Genomic DNA, 17,173 nt, shown 5'->3' with positions numbered 1-17,173 from the left:
CTCTGTCCTATATCTATTACCCCTCAGTTTAAAGTTATGTCCCCTCGTGCCAGCCATATCCATCCGTGGGAGAAGGCTCTCACTGTCCACCCTATCCAACCCCCTGATCATTTTGTATGCCTCTATTAAGTCTCCTCTTAACCTTCTTCTCTCCAACGAAAACAACCTCAAGTCCATCAGCCTTTCCTCATAAGATTTTCCCTCCATACCAGGCAACATCCTGGTAAGTCTCCTCTGCACCCGCTCCAAAGCCTCCACGTCCTTCCTATAATGCGGTGACCAGAACTGTACGCAATACTCCAAATGCGGCCGTACCAGAGTTCTGTACAGCTGCAACATGACCTCCCGACTCCGGAACTCAATCCCTCTACCAATAAAGGCCAACACTCCATAGGCCTTCTTCACAACCCTATCAACCTGGGTGGCAACTTTCAGGGATCTATGTACATGGACACCTAGATCCCTCTGCTCATCCACACTTTCAAGAACTTTACCATTAGCCAAATATTCCGCATTCCTGTTATTCCTTCCAAAGTGAATCACCTCAAACTTCTCTACATTAAACTCCATTTGCCTCCTCTCGGCCCAGCTCTGCAGCTTATCTATATCCCTCTGTAATCTGCTACATCCTTCCACACTATCGACAACACCACCGACTTTAGTATCGTCTGCAAATTTACTCACCCACCCTTCTGCGCCTTCCTCTAGGTCATTGATAAAAATGACAAACAGCAACGGCCCCAGAACAGGTCCTTGTGGTACTCCACTTGTGACTGTACTCCATTCTGAACATTTCCCATCAACCACCACCCTCTGTCTTCTTTCAGCTAGCCAATTTCTGATCCACATCTCTAAATCACCCTCAATCCCCAGCCTCCGTATTTTTTGCAATAGCCTACCGTGGGGAACCTTATCAAACGCTTTGCTGAAATCCATATACACCACATCAACTGCTCTACCCTCGTCTACCTGTTCAGTCACCTTATCAAAGCACTCAATAAGGTTTGTGAGGCATGACCTACCCTTCACAAAGCCATGCTGACTATCCCTGATCATATTATTCCTATCTAGATGATTATAAATCTTGTCCCTTATAATCCCCTCCAAGACTTTACCCACTACAGATGTGAGGCTCACCGGCCTATAGTTGCCGGGGTTGTCTCTGCTCCCCTTTTTGAACAAAGGGACCACATTTGCTGTCCTCCAGTCCTCTGGCACTATTCCTGTAGCCAATGATGACATAAAAATCAAAGCCAAAGGTCCAGCAATCTCTTCCCTGGCCTCCCATAGAATCCTAGGATAAATCCCATCAGGTCCCGGGGACTTATCTATTTTCAGCCTGTCCAGAATTGCCAACACCTCTTCCCTACGTACCTCAATGCCATCTATTCTATTAGCCTGGGGCTCAGCATTCTCCTCCACAACATTATCTTTTTCCTGAGTGAATACTGACGAAAAATATTCATTTAGTATCTCGCCTATCTCTTCAGACTCCACACACAATTTCCCATCCCTGTCCTTGACTGGTCCTACTCTTTCCCTAGTCATTCGCTTATTCCTGACATACCTATAGAAAGCTTTTGGGTTTTCCTTGATCCTTCCTGCCAAATACTTCTCATGTCCCCTCCTTGCTCGTCTTAGCTCTCTCTTTAGATCCTTCCTCGCTACCTTGTAACTATCCATCGCCCCAACCGAAACTTCACACTTCATCTTCACATAGGCCTCCTTCTTCCTCTTAACAAGAGATTCCACTTCCTTGGTAAACCACGGTTCCCTCGCTCGACGCCTTCCTCCCTGTCTGACCGGTACATACTTATCAAGAACACGCAGTAGCTGATCCTTGAACAAGCCCCACTTATCCAGTGTGCCCAACACTTGCAGCCTACTTCTCCACCTTATCCCCCCCAAGTCACGTCTAATGGCATCATAATTGCCCTTCCCCCAGCTATAACTCTTGCCCTGCGGTGTATACTTATCCCTTTCCATCATTAACGTAAACGTCACCGAATTGTGGTCACTGTCCCCAAAGTGCTCTCCTACCTCCAAATCCAACACCTGGCCTGGTTCATTACCCAAAACCAAATCCAACGTGGCCTCGCCTCTTGTTGGCCTGTCAACATATTGTTTCAGGAAACCCTCCTGCACACACTGTACAAAAAACGACCCATCTATTGTACTCGAACTATATCTTTTCCAGTCAATATTTGGAAAGTTAAAATCTCCCATAATAACTACCCTGTTACTTTCGCTCATATCCAGAATCATCTTCGCCATCCTTTCCTCTACATCCCTAGAACTATTAGGAGGCCTATAAAAAACTCCCAACAGGGTGACTTCTCCTTTCCTGTTTCTAACTTCAGCCCATACTACCTCGGCAGAAGAGTCCCCATCTAGCATCCTCTCCGCCACCGTAATACTGCTCTTGACTAGCAGCGCCACACCTCCCCCTCTTTTGCCTCCTTCTCTGAGCTTACTAAAACACCTAAACCCCGGAACCTGCAACATCCATTCCTGTCCCTGCTCTATCCATGTCTCCGAAATGGCCACAACATCGAAGTCCCAGGTACCAACCCACGCTGCCAGTTCCCCTACCTTGTTTCGTATACTCCTGGCATTGAAGTAGACACACTTCAAACCACCTACCTGAACACTGGCCCCCTCCTGCGATGTCAAATCTGTGCTCCTGACCTCTATACTCTCATTCTCCCTTACCCTAAAACTACAATCCAGGTTCCCATGCCCCTGCTGCATTAGTTTAAACCCCCCCAAAGAGCACTAACAAATCTCCCCCCCAGGATATTTGTGCCCCTCAGGTTCAGATGTAGACCATCCTGTCTGTAGAGGTCCCACCTTCCCCAGAAAGAGCCCCAGTTATCCAAAAATCTGAATCCCTCCCGCCTGCACCATCCCTGTAGCCACGTGTTTAAATGCTCTCTCTCCTTATTCCTCATCTCACTATCACGTGGCACGGGCAACAACCCAGAGATAACAACTCTGTTTGTTCTAGTTCTGAGCTTCCATCCTAGCTCCCTGAAAGCCTGCCTGACATCCTTGTCCCCTTTCCTACCTATGTCGTTGGTGCCAATGTGGACCACGACTTGGGGCTGCTCCCCCTCCCCCCTAAGGACCCGGAAAACACGATCCGAGACATCACGTACCCTTGCACCTGGGAGGCAACATACCAAACATGAGTCTCTCACGCTCCCACAAAATCTCCTATCTGTGCCCCTGACTATCGAGTCCCCAATTACTAATGCTCTGCTCCTCTCCCCCCTTCCCTTCTGAGCAACAGGGACAGACTCCGTGCCAGAGGCCCGTACCCCATGGCTTACCCCTGGTAAGTCGTCCCCCCCACAAGTATCCAAAGCGGTATACTTGTTTCTCAGGGGTACGACCGCAGGGGATCCCTGCACTGACTGTTTTTTCCCAGTCCCTCTTACAGTTACCCACCTATCTCCAATCTTTGGTGTAACTAATTCCCTGAAGCTGCTATCTATGACCCCTTCTGCCTCCCGAATGATCCGAAGTTCTTCCAACTCCAGCTCCAGTTCCCTAACTCGGTCTTGGAGGAGCTGGAGATGGCAGCACTTCCTGCAGGTAAAATCAGCAGGGACACTAACTGCATCCCTCACCTCAAACATCCTGCAGGAGGAACATTGCACTCCCTTCCCTGCCATTCCTCTAACTTTCTACCAAGATCTGGCTAAAAAATAATAATAATATAATAAAATATGGTACTTACCTCAGACCAATGGGTTTTATTATTAGGTTAGAGGAGGAGGGCGGGTGGGAGACACTACACGTGTAGTGTCTCGGGTTTCCTCTCCACCAGAATTTATTGGGGAGGGTCTTCCCAGACGTCCGCGGGTCGACTTCCTGTTCCCGCCTAAAAAACTAATTTAAAATTAAAAAAAAAAAAAAGAAAAAATTCTCAGCTCCTGCTGAATTGACTAACCAGCCAGCTGTTCTCACACCGCCGAAATCGACTGGCCTGCCCCTGCAAAGACAAGTGCTTTTAAAGGTTGACTTACCTCCCAGCAACCTCCTTCCGCAATGCTCCCGCTGAAACTGACTCACCACTCACCAGCTGTTCTCACGCCGCCGAAATCGACTGGCCTGCCCCTGCAAAGACAAGTGCTTTTAAAGGTTGACTTACCTCCCAGCAACCTCCTTCCGCAATGCTCCCGCTGAAACTGACTCACCACTCACCAGCTGTTCTCACGCCGCCGAAATCGACTGGCCTGCCCCTGCAAAGACAAGTACTTTTAAAGGTTGACTTACCTCCCAGCAACCTCCTTCCGCAATGCTCCCGCTGAAACTGACTCACATCTACATTGAGCCCATTTAACTTGTCCATGCTCTTTAACAAACACTTCTGCCTTCTCTGAAATATCGAAGTAATGGTCCTTTGACCCGAAGGTAACATGCAGCCTCACCGAGTACATCACTCCAAACCTCACTACACTCTTGTATAACGCCGCTTTGGCCTTTTTAAAGGCTGCCCACGTCTTCGCCAGCTCCACACCGAGATCCTTATATATTCTAACGTGGTTTCTTTCCCATCTCGGGTCACGATTCTCCTTGGCCCACTTCAGGACCTGCTCTTCTACTGGAAGCTGTGGAATCTAGCTATCACTGCTCATGGTGGCTCGTTTGCCCGAGGTTTCTGCTGTGTTCGAAGGGCTCTATCCAACTCTGGAGGGGATGCTGGTATCCCCTCCCCCACCATCTTACCAAACATCTGTGAGAAGTACGCAGTTGGATTCAGGCCCTCGTGCATCCCAATGACCCTGAGGTTTTGCCGTCTCAAATGATTTTCCAGGTCATCTACCTTCGCCCTCAGATTCTTCTTGTTTTCCGCCACCACTAGGATCGCAGCCTCCAGCGAAGCGATTTGGTCACTGTGCCTCGAGAAAGCCTCTTCCATTCCTTTCAACACCTCGCCATGTTCCTTTACAGCCTCTGAAGCCCGCTCCAACTTGTCACGAATAAAACCCAGCGCCGCCTCAATCGATGTTCGCAGCGTGTCGAGCATCACCTTGTATTGCCTCTCAAAATGCTTCTCCAATGTTTTTCGAACTCAATGGCCAGTGTCACCGTTACCTGCCAGGGTGGCCCCAACTGCTTCACTCTCCGCCACCGAATTCTTTGTTGAGGCTTGATGCGAAGCCTCCAAGTCAGTCAAAATATTTTTAGCCAGAGACGACTTTGCTATGGTTTCTTTCACCATGCTTTTCCTCTGGGACCCCTCTACTTTCCTGTAGGAAGATATTGTCCACCACAAACCCCCGGGAACCGGGCAAAAAAGCCCAGAAAAACAAGTATCCTGGCGGGAGCGACCTATTGCACTACCTCCCCCTACATGCCGCCACCGGAAGTCTAAAACATATTTTCATTTTAATCCTTTTCTACATATCATATTGCTGACTAATAAAAATCTATTGGTCTTGATGCTCTGACTTAAAGTTCCATTGTTATGGCAACTCTTAATTAAGTCCTCAACTAGGGTGGCTTGTGGCGCAGTAGTTAACACTGGGACTGCGGCGCTGAGGACCTGCGTTCGAATCCCGGCCCTGGGTCATTGTCCGTATGGAGTTTGCACATCCTCCCCATGGCTGCGTGGGTTTCACCCCCACAACCCAAAGATGTGCTGGTTAGGTGGATTGGTCACGCTAAATTGCCCCTTAATTGGAAAAGAAAAATAATTGGCTACACTAAATTTTTATGCAAAAAGATTCAGTGCTCCGCGTTCAAATGTTAGCTGGCTCAGTTGGTAGAACTTGGGCCGGATTCTCTGCCAGCGGGATGCTCTGTTTTGCTGGCACCCCGGGGGTTTCCCAAAACCCCATTGACCAGTCGGCGTAATGGAGCATCCCGCTGGCGGGGTAAAACAGAAATGTTTTACTGCGGGACAGAGACTCCAGCCCATTATCTTTGTGTCAGATGGCTGTGGGTTCTAACCTGCAATCAGTGACCTGAGCACAAAATCGAGGTGCACATGTTAGTGCAGTCCTGTGAATTTTCTTTTGGATGATGTGTGGAACCAAAGCCCTGTGTACCTGCTCAAATGGAGAGAATTGGCTTAGTGTTCTATCTATGATTGTTCCCTCAAACAAGATAGATTAACAGGCCGTTCAACTCATTTGTTGTTTGTGGCATCTCACTATATCCAAAGCTGTTGCTGTATGTGCCTACGAAACAATGGTGACTACTTTCCAAGTAATTCACTGGCTGTGAGATATGTCCTGAAAATATGAAGAACACAAAATAAATCCAGTTTTCTTTTGTTTGTAACGGGACGCAAGAGACTTTGGGCAGTGGCAGGGCTAGTTACATATTAAAGACCAAAATGTCCATGCAATTAGTAAGAATTTGGTTCTTATTTTTAAAAAAAATGCTTCTCAAAAATTTGGACAGATGGCAAATAGGGAACCAAAGCACACTATGGTGTGAAAGGCCTCCAACATCCGCTCCAGCTAATCCTGGCCCTCATCCAGCTGGACACTGAATAAAGGCTAGAGAGTCTTTAAAAAAAAAACACACAAATAGTCTGGTTACGGATAAGTCAACAGGTCAGGAATATAGTCTTGGGGCACATGGAGTTCCCATCTACCAAATATGCACCTTGAATTTGCAATATTGAAACATCAAGGTTTAAATGTCTTATTGTTTGTTTCTGTTGCTCTGGAAATGGTGCCCAGGGCCACCTTCTGCTGTGTTTTGTCTTGCCAGCAGTTTCTGAGATTATACTTGCTTGTCAAAGTCCAAATCGAAATGTATTGAGAAGTGCAACCATGTCTGAAGAATCTATGATTTTAAATGTGCAACCTATGCGTATCTTGTTCTCAGATTATTTATTCGCAACAGCTAATTGGTAGACAAAACTGATTAAATATGAATTTCTAGCTAAAACTTAAATAACGACCATGTTCATTACTAAATAATGACTTTTTGTTCAATACTAAAACAAAATATATGATCTTAAGGTATCTTTGATCTTCTAGGATCTTCATAATCGGAAAACCAATCTGCTTTATGAAGCTGTGCAGAAAGCACAAGAGGATGCACAAAGGCAGAAACAGGAACAGCGCATTCGAGAATTGGTTCGCAAAGGACATGACATTTCAAATCTTCAGAAGAATGCAGAAGGCATGTAACCGATAATGGGTAGATTTTGGAGTTTGTGGTTGTTATTCTGTTATCGAAGAATGCAATAAATACAGTTCTCAGCATGTTTTCATTGTTTTGATTGACATATTATTTTTGGCTGACAGGTACTATAAGTCTCATAAGCTCCTGTACTGCACCTAATAGTCTTCCTGGTGAAGAAGGTGGTGAGGTACCGGGACAAGTCTTAATGGAAAAGGATTCTCCTAGAAAAGACAGAGGTATCCAAACTGGTCAGTACTTATTTGCAAAATACTTATTGGTGCTTTTAATTACACTGATAATGTCTCAATTTAACTGATGGCATCTTTACACTAAGTTTATAAGAACTCAGAATTTTTCTCTCGTAAGTACTCCGTCTATTTGGCCACCTATGCCAATAGGTGTAGAAATGTTGCTCGCCAGTTAATTATGCCAAGTGCAATATGCCGATCATTTTAAAGCAGAATTTAGCATGTTTTTATATTTTGGAAGTAAATGTTGTCGTTCAGTTTCAACGTGCAGAAAAAAGGTTAACGTTGGGAGAGGAAAAATAAAATAATTTTGTACTGCCCAGAAGGCAACCATTTGTCCCACCGAGTCTGTGTGGTCAAACTCAAAGAGCAATCCAGTTGGTCCTGCTCCCATGCTCTTTCCCTATAACTCTGCAATTTCTCCCCATTTAGGTATTGTGTTTTGAGACGACAGATACAAAAGCAGCTACCATCCTATCGGGCATTGCATTCCAAATTCTAACCACCTGTTTTTCCAGTTTATTCATGTAACTGTAATTGCTCATCCCTGGATCCACCCTGGTAGATCTCTTCTGTACCCTCTCCAAAGTCGTCACAGCCTTCCTAAAGTGCGGTGCAACTCCAGCTGAGGTGGGTGGGTGATGGTAAAAATATAAGTAACTTCAACATTCAAGCTTAGATGGATGAGGAAATTTGGAACAAGATGGGTAATGTGAATAGAACTGTTTCTTCAATAGACTTCTGGTGGTGGTCATGGAGTGAATGGTCGCACATTTGATGGCTCCCGCTCAAGGTGGATTTTTTCAGTCTTTTCCTGCCTGAAGGGTGTTGTATTTGAGGGCAAAAGGTGCAGGAGTGCCCAGGAAAAGTAATGCTCCTTTGGTGTGGCTGGCGCATGGATCAGTGAACCAGGAGCACCACAAGAAAGAAAGAGCAGTTGAAGCAGGAGAGTTTTCATGGTGCGCCACAGATAAAGATGGCGGAGGGCAAGGGGGGTGTGCTGCCTGCCCAGTGGATGATGGAGCAGCTGGTGGAGTTCTTAAATAACAAGTTCAAGCAACAGAAAAAAGGCTCTGGAAGACCTGGCCAAGGTGATGGAGACACTGAGATCTTGGAATTGAGCGAGTCGAGCAGAGGTTGGAGTCCCAAGGCTGGGCACTTCCAAGTGGAGGAGGCCATAGGGGAGCATGAGGAGCAGATGGCCTTGTTGGCGCAGAGTTGGGAGTGATGCGAGAAAGCCAGAAGAGGCTGAGGGAGAAGTTGGGGGACCTGGAGAACCGCTCCAGGAGGCAAAATGTGAAGGTTGTTGGGATGCCTGAAGGCATTGAAGGTGCGGTGGCTGCTGCGTATGGTGAGTATGCTGGAGAGGTTGTTGGGGGAGGGGCCTTTGATTGGCTTCTCGAGGTGGACAGGGCGCTGAGGAGGAGGCCGCAGGTGGATGAGTCACCAGAGTGATGGTGATGCGGCTGCATTGCTTTCTGGATAGGCGAGGCAGATCAAGAAGTGTACCTGGGAAGGGAGTGAGCTGTGGGTCTACTGAAACCTGGGTGCTGAGTTGATGGAGGAGGGCTGGGTTCAACCTGATGAAGGCTACCTTCTTTGAGAATGGGGTGAAGTTTGGAATACTATACCCGGCCTGCTTATGGGTGACTTTCCAGAAACAGGAGCTTTACTTCGACGGTCTTTATGGGAGGCAATGGACCAGGAGGAGTGTGAGGACCCTGAACTTTGCAAGAGATTTTTGTGCTTTTTGAAATGCCTGGGGGTGGGTATTCTGGAGCAGAGTTGGTGAGTGTGCCTTTTGTTACTCTTTGTGTGTTGGCAGTTGGGATGGTGAAGGGCGGGGCGGGGGAGAAATTGGAGGGAAGAGAAGTTTGAAGGCCTTGGGCGGGGGCCACTATGCCAGCTGGGTGGGCTAATTAACAGGAGTGACTGGGGGGGGGGGGGCGGGCGGAGAAATGCGGTTGGTGTTTTGTTTTCGGCTGGGGGGGGGGTGTAGGGGTGTGGGTTGCTGGCAAGGGTGTGGTGCAGTTGGGGAGGTATCAATGGTGATGGACATCCGAGGTGGGCCTGGAGGAGCACGTGATGCGGGCCGCGGACTGGCCCAAAAGGTGATATGGTTGATTGTCTGGGGAAGGGGGTGGGGTGCCCCCCGACCAGGCTGGTCATGTGGAACGTGAGGGGGTTGACTGGGCCTGTTAAATGGTTGCTTGTGTTCACGCATCTGAGGAGCTTGAAGGCAGACATGGCATTTTTGCAGGAGACACACCCAAAGCTGGGGGATCAGAGGAGGCTGTGAAAGGGTTGGGTGGAACAGGTGTTTCAGTCGGGGCTGGATATGAAGACGAGGGGGGTGGCGATGTTGGCCAATAAGGGGGTTGCATTCTAGGTGGGGTGCATTGTGGCTGATCCCGGGTGGGGGTGGGGAATGTATGTGATAGTTCGGGGAAGCTGGTGGAGGTTTGGGAGTCCGAGAGAGAAGGATTTTTCATACATGTACTCCCTGATTGACTTCTCTATGGTGGGCAAGGCGCTGCTGGCGGGGGTGGCCGTTTATGGTTTCTGACCACGCACTGATTTGGGTGGATTTCCGCGTGGCTTTGGGGGGGGGGGGGTGGCGGGGGAAACAACGGCCGCAGTGAAGGCTAGATGTGGGGATGGTGGTGGGGTGTGAGCTGCCATTCCAGGCCATGTGGAGTTGAACAACATGGGGGCGGTCTCGGACGCTACACTGTGGGAGGCACTTAAGGCTGCAGTTAGAGGGTAGCTTATCTTTATTCGGAGGAGAGGCAAGGCTGATGGGGGCACCGGAGGCAGGTTTGTTGAAGGAGAGGCAGAGACTCAAGATGGAGTTGGGCTCGTCTCTACGGGGAAGGCGGTGGGACAGTTGCAGAGGGCCAGAGGGTACTGTATGAGTATGGGGGAAAAGCGAGCAGGATGTTGGGCCATCAATTGAGGAAGCAGGTGGCTAATGGAGAGTGGTAGAGTTGGGGATGATGAGGGCAAGATGGTGATGAATCCAGAGCGGGTGAATGGGGTGTTTGAGGCCTTTTATTAGAGGCTGTATGAGTCCGAGCCCCCGACCAGGGAGGAGGGGATGCGGCGGCACCTGCGGCGAGTTCAATTCCCGTAGCTGCTGAGAATTCCGAATTCTCCAGTGTACCCGAACAGGCGCCGGAATGTGGTGACTAGGGGCTTTTCATAGTAACTTCATTGCAGTGTTAATGTAAGCTTACTTGTGACAATAAAAGTTATGTCTTACATGGATGGGTTGGAGTTTCCCAAAGTGGAGGAGGGCCTGGTTCAGGGCCTGGGTGCCCCAATTGGGCTGAGGGAGGTGATGGATGGTATGGGGGTGATGCAAGCAAGGAAGGCCCAGGGACTGGATGGGTTCCCAGTAGAGTTTTATAAAAGTTTGGGGTGGACCTGGAGTCACTGCTGGTGAGGGCGTATAATGAAGGGAAGGGGACAAACTCCCCACTACATTGTTGCAGGCTTCCATCTCCCTGATTTTAAAGAAGGATAAGCATCCGGAGCAGTGTGGGTTGCACTGCCCGATATTGTTATTGAATGTTATTGGCAAAGGTGCTTGCATTGCGGATTGAGGATTATGTGCTGGGTGGATAGGCGAGGATAAGATGAGTTTTGTGAAGGGAAGGCATTTGTCGGCGAATGTGCGGAGGCTACTTAATGTAATTATTTTTTTTTAAAAATATATTTTATTCGAGTTTTTTGGCCAAACATAACAATACGTAGTGTTTCTTTTACACAACAATAAAGCAATATAAATAGCCGTGGCCAGTTTTAAACAAATAAATAAATAATATATATAAACAAAAACAAAAGAAAAACAAAACTAAATGGCAACTGCTTTGTCCAAAATAAATACACTCAAATTACAGTCCAATATACAATTACATATACCAAATACCTATACATGTACAATAACATCCCTGAGAGTCCATCCGATTCCTCCCCCTCCCCCCTGGGTTGCTGCTGTTATCTACTTCTTTTCCATTCCCTCTATCTTTCTGTGAGGTAGTCGACGAACGGTTGCTACCGCCTGGTGAACCCCTGAGCCGAACCCCTTAACACGAACTGAATCCGTTCTAACTTTATGAACCCTGCCATATCGTTTATCCAGGTCTCCACCCCCGGGGGCTTAGCTTCCTTCCACATTAACAATATCCTGCGCCGGGCTACAAGGGACGCAAAGGCCAACACGTCAGCCTCTCTCTCCTCCTGCACTCCCGGCTCGTCTGCAACCCCAAATATAGCCAACCCCCAGCTTGGTTCGACCCGGACCCCCACCACCTTCGACAGCACCTTTGCCACCCCCACCCAGAACCCCTGTAGTGCCGGGCATGACCAGAACATGTGGGTGTGATTCGCTGGGCCTCTCGAGCATCTCACACACCTATCCTCTACCCCAAAAAATTTACTGAGCCGTGCTCCAGTCATATGTGCCCTGTGTAGCACCTTAAATTGTATCAGGCTTAGCCTGGCACACGAGGACGATGAGTTTACCCTACGTAGGGCATCCACCCACAGCCCCTCCTCAATCTCCTCCCCCAGTTCTTCTTCCCATTTCCCTTTCAGCTCATCTACCATGATCTCCCCCTCGTCCCTCATCTCCCTGTATATATCTGACACCTTACCGTCCCCCACCCATGTCTCTGAGATCACTCTATCCTGCACTTCCTGCGTTGGGAGCTGCGGGAATTCCCTCACCTGTTGCCTCACAAAAGCCCTCAATTGCATATATCGAAATGCATTCCCTTGGGGCAACCCATATTTCTCCGTCAGCGCTCCCAAACTCGCAAACGTCCCATCTACAAATAGATCTCTTAATTGTACTACCCCAGCTCTTTGCCATGCTCCAAATCCCCCATCCATTCTCCCCGGAACGAACCTATGATTGTTTCTTATCGGGGACCGCACCGAAGCTCCCGTCCCTCCCCTATGCCGTCTCCACTGCCCCCAAATTCTCAATGTAGCCACCACCGCCGGGCTTGTGGTGTATTTCTTTGGTGAGAACGGCAACGGCGCCGTCACCATTGCTTGCAGGCTAGTCCCCTTGCAGGACGCCCTCTCCATTCTCTTCCACGCCGCTCCCTCCCCTTCTCCCATCCACTTACACACCATTGAAACATTGGCGGCCCAGTAGTACTCACTTAGGCTCGGTAGTGCCAGCCCCCCCCGTCCCTACTACGCTGCAAGAATCCCCGCCTCACTCTCGGGGTCTTCCCAGCCCACACACAACTTATAATGCTCTTCTCAATCCTTTTGAAAAAAGCCTTCGTGATCACCACCGGGAGGCACTGGAACACAAAAAGGAATCTCGGGAGGACCACCATTTTAACCGCCTGCACCCTACCTGCCAATGACAAGGACACCATGTCCCATCTCTTGAAATCCTCCTCTATCTGTTCCACCAACCGTGTTAAATTAAGCCTATGTAATGTACCCCAATTCTTGGCTATCTGGATCCCCAGGTACCGGAAGTCCCTTGTTACCTTCCTCAACGGTAAATCCTCTATCTCTCTGCTCTGCTCCCCCGGGTGCACCACAAATAACTCCCTTTTCCCCATGTTCAGTTTATACCCTGAAAAATCCCCAAACTCCCCAAGTATCCGCATTATCTCTGGCATCCCCTCCGCCGGGTCCGCCACATATAGCAACAAATCGTCCGCATATAGAGATACCCGGTGTTCTTCTCCCCCCCCCCTAAGTACTCCCCTCCACTTCCTGGAACCCTTCAGTGCCATGGCCAGGGGTTCAATCGCCAGTGCAAACAATAACTGGGACAGAGGACATCCCTGCCTCGTCCCTCTATGGAGCCGAAAATAGTCAGACCCCCGTCCATTCGTGACCACGCTCGCCATCGGGGCCCGATACAGCAACTGTACCCACCTGATATACCCGTCCCCAAAGCCAAATCTCCTCAACACCTCCCACAAATAATCCCACTCCACTCTATCAAATGCTTTCTCGGCATCCATCGCCACCACTATCTCCGCTTCCCCCTCTGGTGGGGGCATCATCATTACCCTTAGCAGCCTCCGTATATTTGTATTTAGTTGTCTCCCCTTCACAAACCCAGTTTGGTCCTCATGGACCACCCCCGGGACACAATCTTCTATCCTCATTGCCATTACATTGGCCAGGATCTTAGCATCCACATTCAGGAGGGAAATGGGCCTGTATGACCCGCATTGCAGCCGGTCTTTTCCCTTCTTTAGGAGGAGCGATATCGTTGCCTCTGACATAGTCGGGGGCAGCTGCCCCCTTTCCCTCGCCTCATTAGAGGTTCTCATCAGTAGCGGGGCCAGCAAGTCCAAATATTTCTTATAGAATTCAACTGGGAATCCGTCTGGTCCCGGGGCCTTCCCCGCCTGCATGCTTCCAATCCTTTTCACTACTTCCTCCGTCTCAATCTGTGCTCCCAGCCCCACTCTCTCCTGTTACTCCACCTTCGGAAATTCCAGCTGATCCAGAAAGCACATCATTCTCTCCTTCCCGTCTGGGGGCTGCGCTTCATATAATCTTTCATAAAATGCCTTGAACACTCCATTCACTCTCTCCGCTCCCCGCTCCATCTCCCCCTCCTCATCTCTCACCCCCCCCTATCTCCCTCGCTGCTCCCCTTTTCCTCAGTTGGTGGGCCAACAACCTACTCGCCTTCTCCCCATATTCGTACTGTACACCCTGTGCCTTCCTCCATTGTGCCTCTGCCTTACCCGTAGTCAACAAGTCAAACTCTATATGTAGCCTTTGCCTTTCCCTGTATAGTCCCTCCTCCGGTGCCTCCGCGTATTGTCTGTCCACCCTCAGCAGTTCTTTCAACAACCGCTCCCTTTCCCTACCCTCCTGCTTTCCTTTATGTGCCCTAATAGATATCAGCTCCCCTCCAACCACTGCCTTCAGTGCCTCCCAGACTACTCCCACCTGTACCTCCCCATTATCATTAATTTCCAAGTACCTTTCAATACACCCCCTCACCCTTAAACACACCCCCTCATCTGCCAATAATCCCATGTCCATTCTCCAGGGTGGAAGCTGTTGTTTTTCTTCCCCTATCTCCAGGTCCACCCAGTGTGGAGCATGATCCGAGATGGCTATAGCCGTGTACTCCGTCCCCATCACCTTTGGGATCAGTGCCCTTCCCAAAACAAAAAAAATCTATTCATGAAAATACTTTATGTACATAGGAGAAAAACGAAAACTCCTTACTCCTAGGTCTACTAAATCTCCAGGGATCTACTCCTCCCATCTGCACCATAAAATCCTTAAGCACCCTAGCTGCAGCCGGCCTCCTTCCGGTCCTGGACCTCGATCTGTCCAGCCTTGGGTCCAGCACCGTATTAAAGTCTCCACCCATTACCAACTTTCCCGCCTCTAGGTCCGGGATGCGTCCTAACATACGCCTCATAAAATTGGCATCATCCCAGTTCGGGGCATACACATTCACCAATACCACCGCCTCTCCTTGCAGTTTGCCACTCACCATCACTTATCTGCCCCCACTATCTGCCACTATAGTCTTTGCCTCAAACATTACCCGCTTCCCCACTAGTATGGCCACCCCCTTGTTTTTTGCATCCAGCCCCGAATGAAACACCTGCCCCACCCACCCATCCTTTGCGAAGTCTAACCTGGTCTGTCAGCTTCAGATGCGTCTCCTGAAGCATAACCACATCTGCCTTAAGTTTCTTTATGTGTGCGAGTACCCGTGCCCTCTTAATCGGCCCGTTCAGCCCTCTCACATTCTACGTGATCAACCGGGTTGGGGGGCTCTTTACCCCCCCCCCCCCCTTGACGACTAGCCATTTCCTTTTTCAATCCAGCTCCTCACCCGGTTCCCACGTAGCTGTATCCCCCCCCAGGCGGCGCCCCCCCCCCCTCCCATACCAGCTCCCCCTTCTCCCCAGCAGCAGCAACCCAGTTAACCCCCCCCCCCCCCCGCTAGATCCCAAGCTAGCGTAATTGCACCCCCCATGTTGCTCCCAGAAGTCAGCAAACTCTGGCCGACCTCGGCTTCCCCCGTCCCCTCGGCTCACACTGTGCGAGGCCCCCTCCTTCCTGCTTCCCTGTTCCCGCCATGATTACAATAGCGCGGGACCAAAGCCTTCCCCTTTTGGCCCCGCCCCAATGGCCGGCGCCCACAGCTCCTCATCCTCCCTCACCCCCTCCCCCACGACATGGTGAAGAGAGAGAAGTTACAGGGTCGCAGGTTTAACAATCTGGGAAGTCTTCTCTTCCCTTCCCCCTTTTCCCCCCTTCATCCCACAAATTCACCCCCCCCCCTTTTGTCCCAAACGTTCTTTTTCTTCTGGCCCGCTCACTCCAGCTTCTCCTCGACAATAAATGTCCACGCTTCGTCTGCCGTTTCGAAATAGTGGTGTTTCCCTAGATGTGTGACCCACAGTCTCGCCGGCTGCAACATTCCGAATTTGACCTTCCTTTTATGCAACACCGCCTTGGCCCGATTAAAGCTTGCCCTCCTTCTCGCCACCTCCGCACTCCAATCTTGATACACGCGGATCACCGCATTCTCCCACCTACTGTTCCGAATTTTCTTGGCCCATCTAAGGACCATCTCTCTGTCCTTGTATCGGAGAAATCTCACAACTATTGCTCGAGGAGTTTCTCCAGCCCTCGGTCTTCGCGCCATAACTCGATAGGCTCCCTCCACCTCCAGCGGACCCGTCGGGGCCTCCGATCCCATTAACGAATGCAGCATCGTGCTCACATATGCCCCGACGTCCCGCCCCCTCTGCACCTTCGGGAAGACCAAGAATCCTTAAGTTCTTCCTCCTCGCATTGTTCTCCAGCACCTCCAGCCTTTCCACACATCTTTTGTGTTGTGCCTCGTGGATCTCCGTTTTCACCACCAGGCCCTGTATGTCGTCCTCATTCTCAGCAGCCTTTGCCTTCACGACCCGAAGCTCCTGTTCCTGGGTCTTTTGCTCCTCCTTCAGCCCCTCAATCGCTTGTAATATCGGGGCCAACAGCTCCTTCTTCATCTCCTTTTTGAGTTCATCTACGCAACGCCGCAGGAACTCTTGTTGGTCAGGGCCCCATATTAAACTGCCTTCATCCGACGCCATCTTGCTTTGTGCCTGCCTTCCTGGCCGCTGCTCTTGAGGATCCACCGCAATCCGGCTACTTTTGTCTCTTTTTTCCATCCGTATCCGGGGGGGATTCCCTTCTGGATTACCGCACAGTGTTATTTGCCGTTCAAATTGCCGATGGGGCTCCTATTAAGAGCCCAAAAGTCCGTTCCACCGGGAGCTGCTGAAACGTGCGACTTAGCTGGTCATCGCCGCACCCGGAAGTCCCCTACTTAATGTAATTATGATGCCAGGAGATAGAGGTAGCGGTGGTGATGGATATGGAGAAGGCTTATGATCAGGTGGAGTGGGTGTACTTGTTGGAGGTGATGGGGTGGTTTGGGTTTGAGCAGGGGTTTGTGGAATGGGTCCGGTTGTTAAAGAAGGTGCCGATTGCGAGCGTGTGGACGAACCAAGTGAGTTTGGGGTACTTTGGGCAGGGGTGCCCGCTCTCCCCGCTGCTTTTGGAGTTGGCGACAGAGCCGTTGGCAATGGTGCCTAGGGTGTTGAAGGGTTGAGGGGGGAAGGTGCCGAACATACGGTCTCCCTGAATGCGGACAACCAGCTGTTATATATCTCTGACCTGGTGGGCAGTATTGGAGATATTATGGAGATTTTAGGGGAATTTGGCCAGTTTAAGGGATATAAATTGAACGTGGG

General features: G+C 49.9%; 1 protein-coding gene across 2 annotated transcripts in view; it reads left to right on the top strand.

Annotated features, from left to right (window-relative positions):
• ccdc66 (coiled-coil domain containing 66) overlaps positions 1-17,173 on the top strand; it is a 131,746-nt gene that overhangs the window by 83,607 nt on the left and 30,966 nt on the right. For both annotated transcript variants that reach the window (XM_072472458.1, XM_072472457.1), the window contains exons 13-14: positions 7,005-7,149; positions 7,275-7,400. In XM_072472458.1, the coding sequence (XP_072328559.1) occupies positions 7,005-7,149; positions 7,275-7,400 (271 nt within the window). The remainder of the gene's footprint in view (positions 1-7,004; positions 7,150-7,274; positions 7,401-17,173) is intronic.

Source organism: Scyliorhinus torazame, chromosome 13 (genome assembly GCF_047496885.1).
Source record: "Scyliorhinus torazame isolate Kashiwa2021f chromosome 13, sScyTor2.1, whole genome shotgun sequence".
Classification (NCBI taxonomy): Eukaryota; Metazoa; Chordata; class Chondrichthyes; order Carcharhiniformes; family Scyliorhinidae; genus Scyliorhinus; species Scyliorhinus torazame.
Note: the sequence above shows the minus strand (reverse complement) of the source record. Positions and strands in the feature narration are given on the sequence as shown.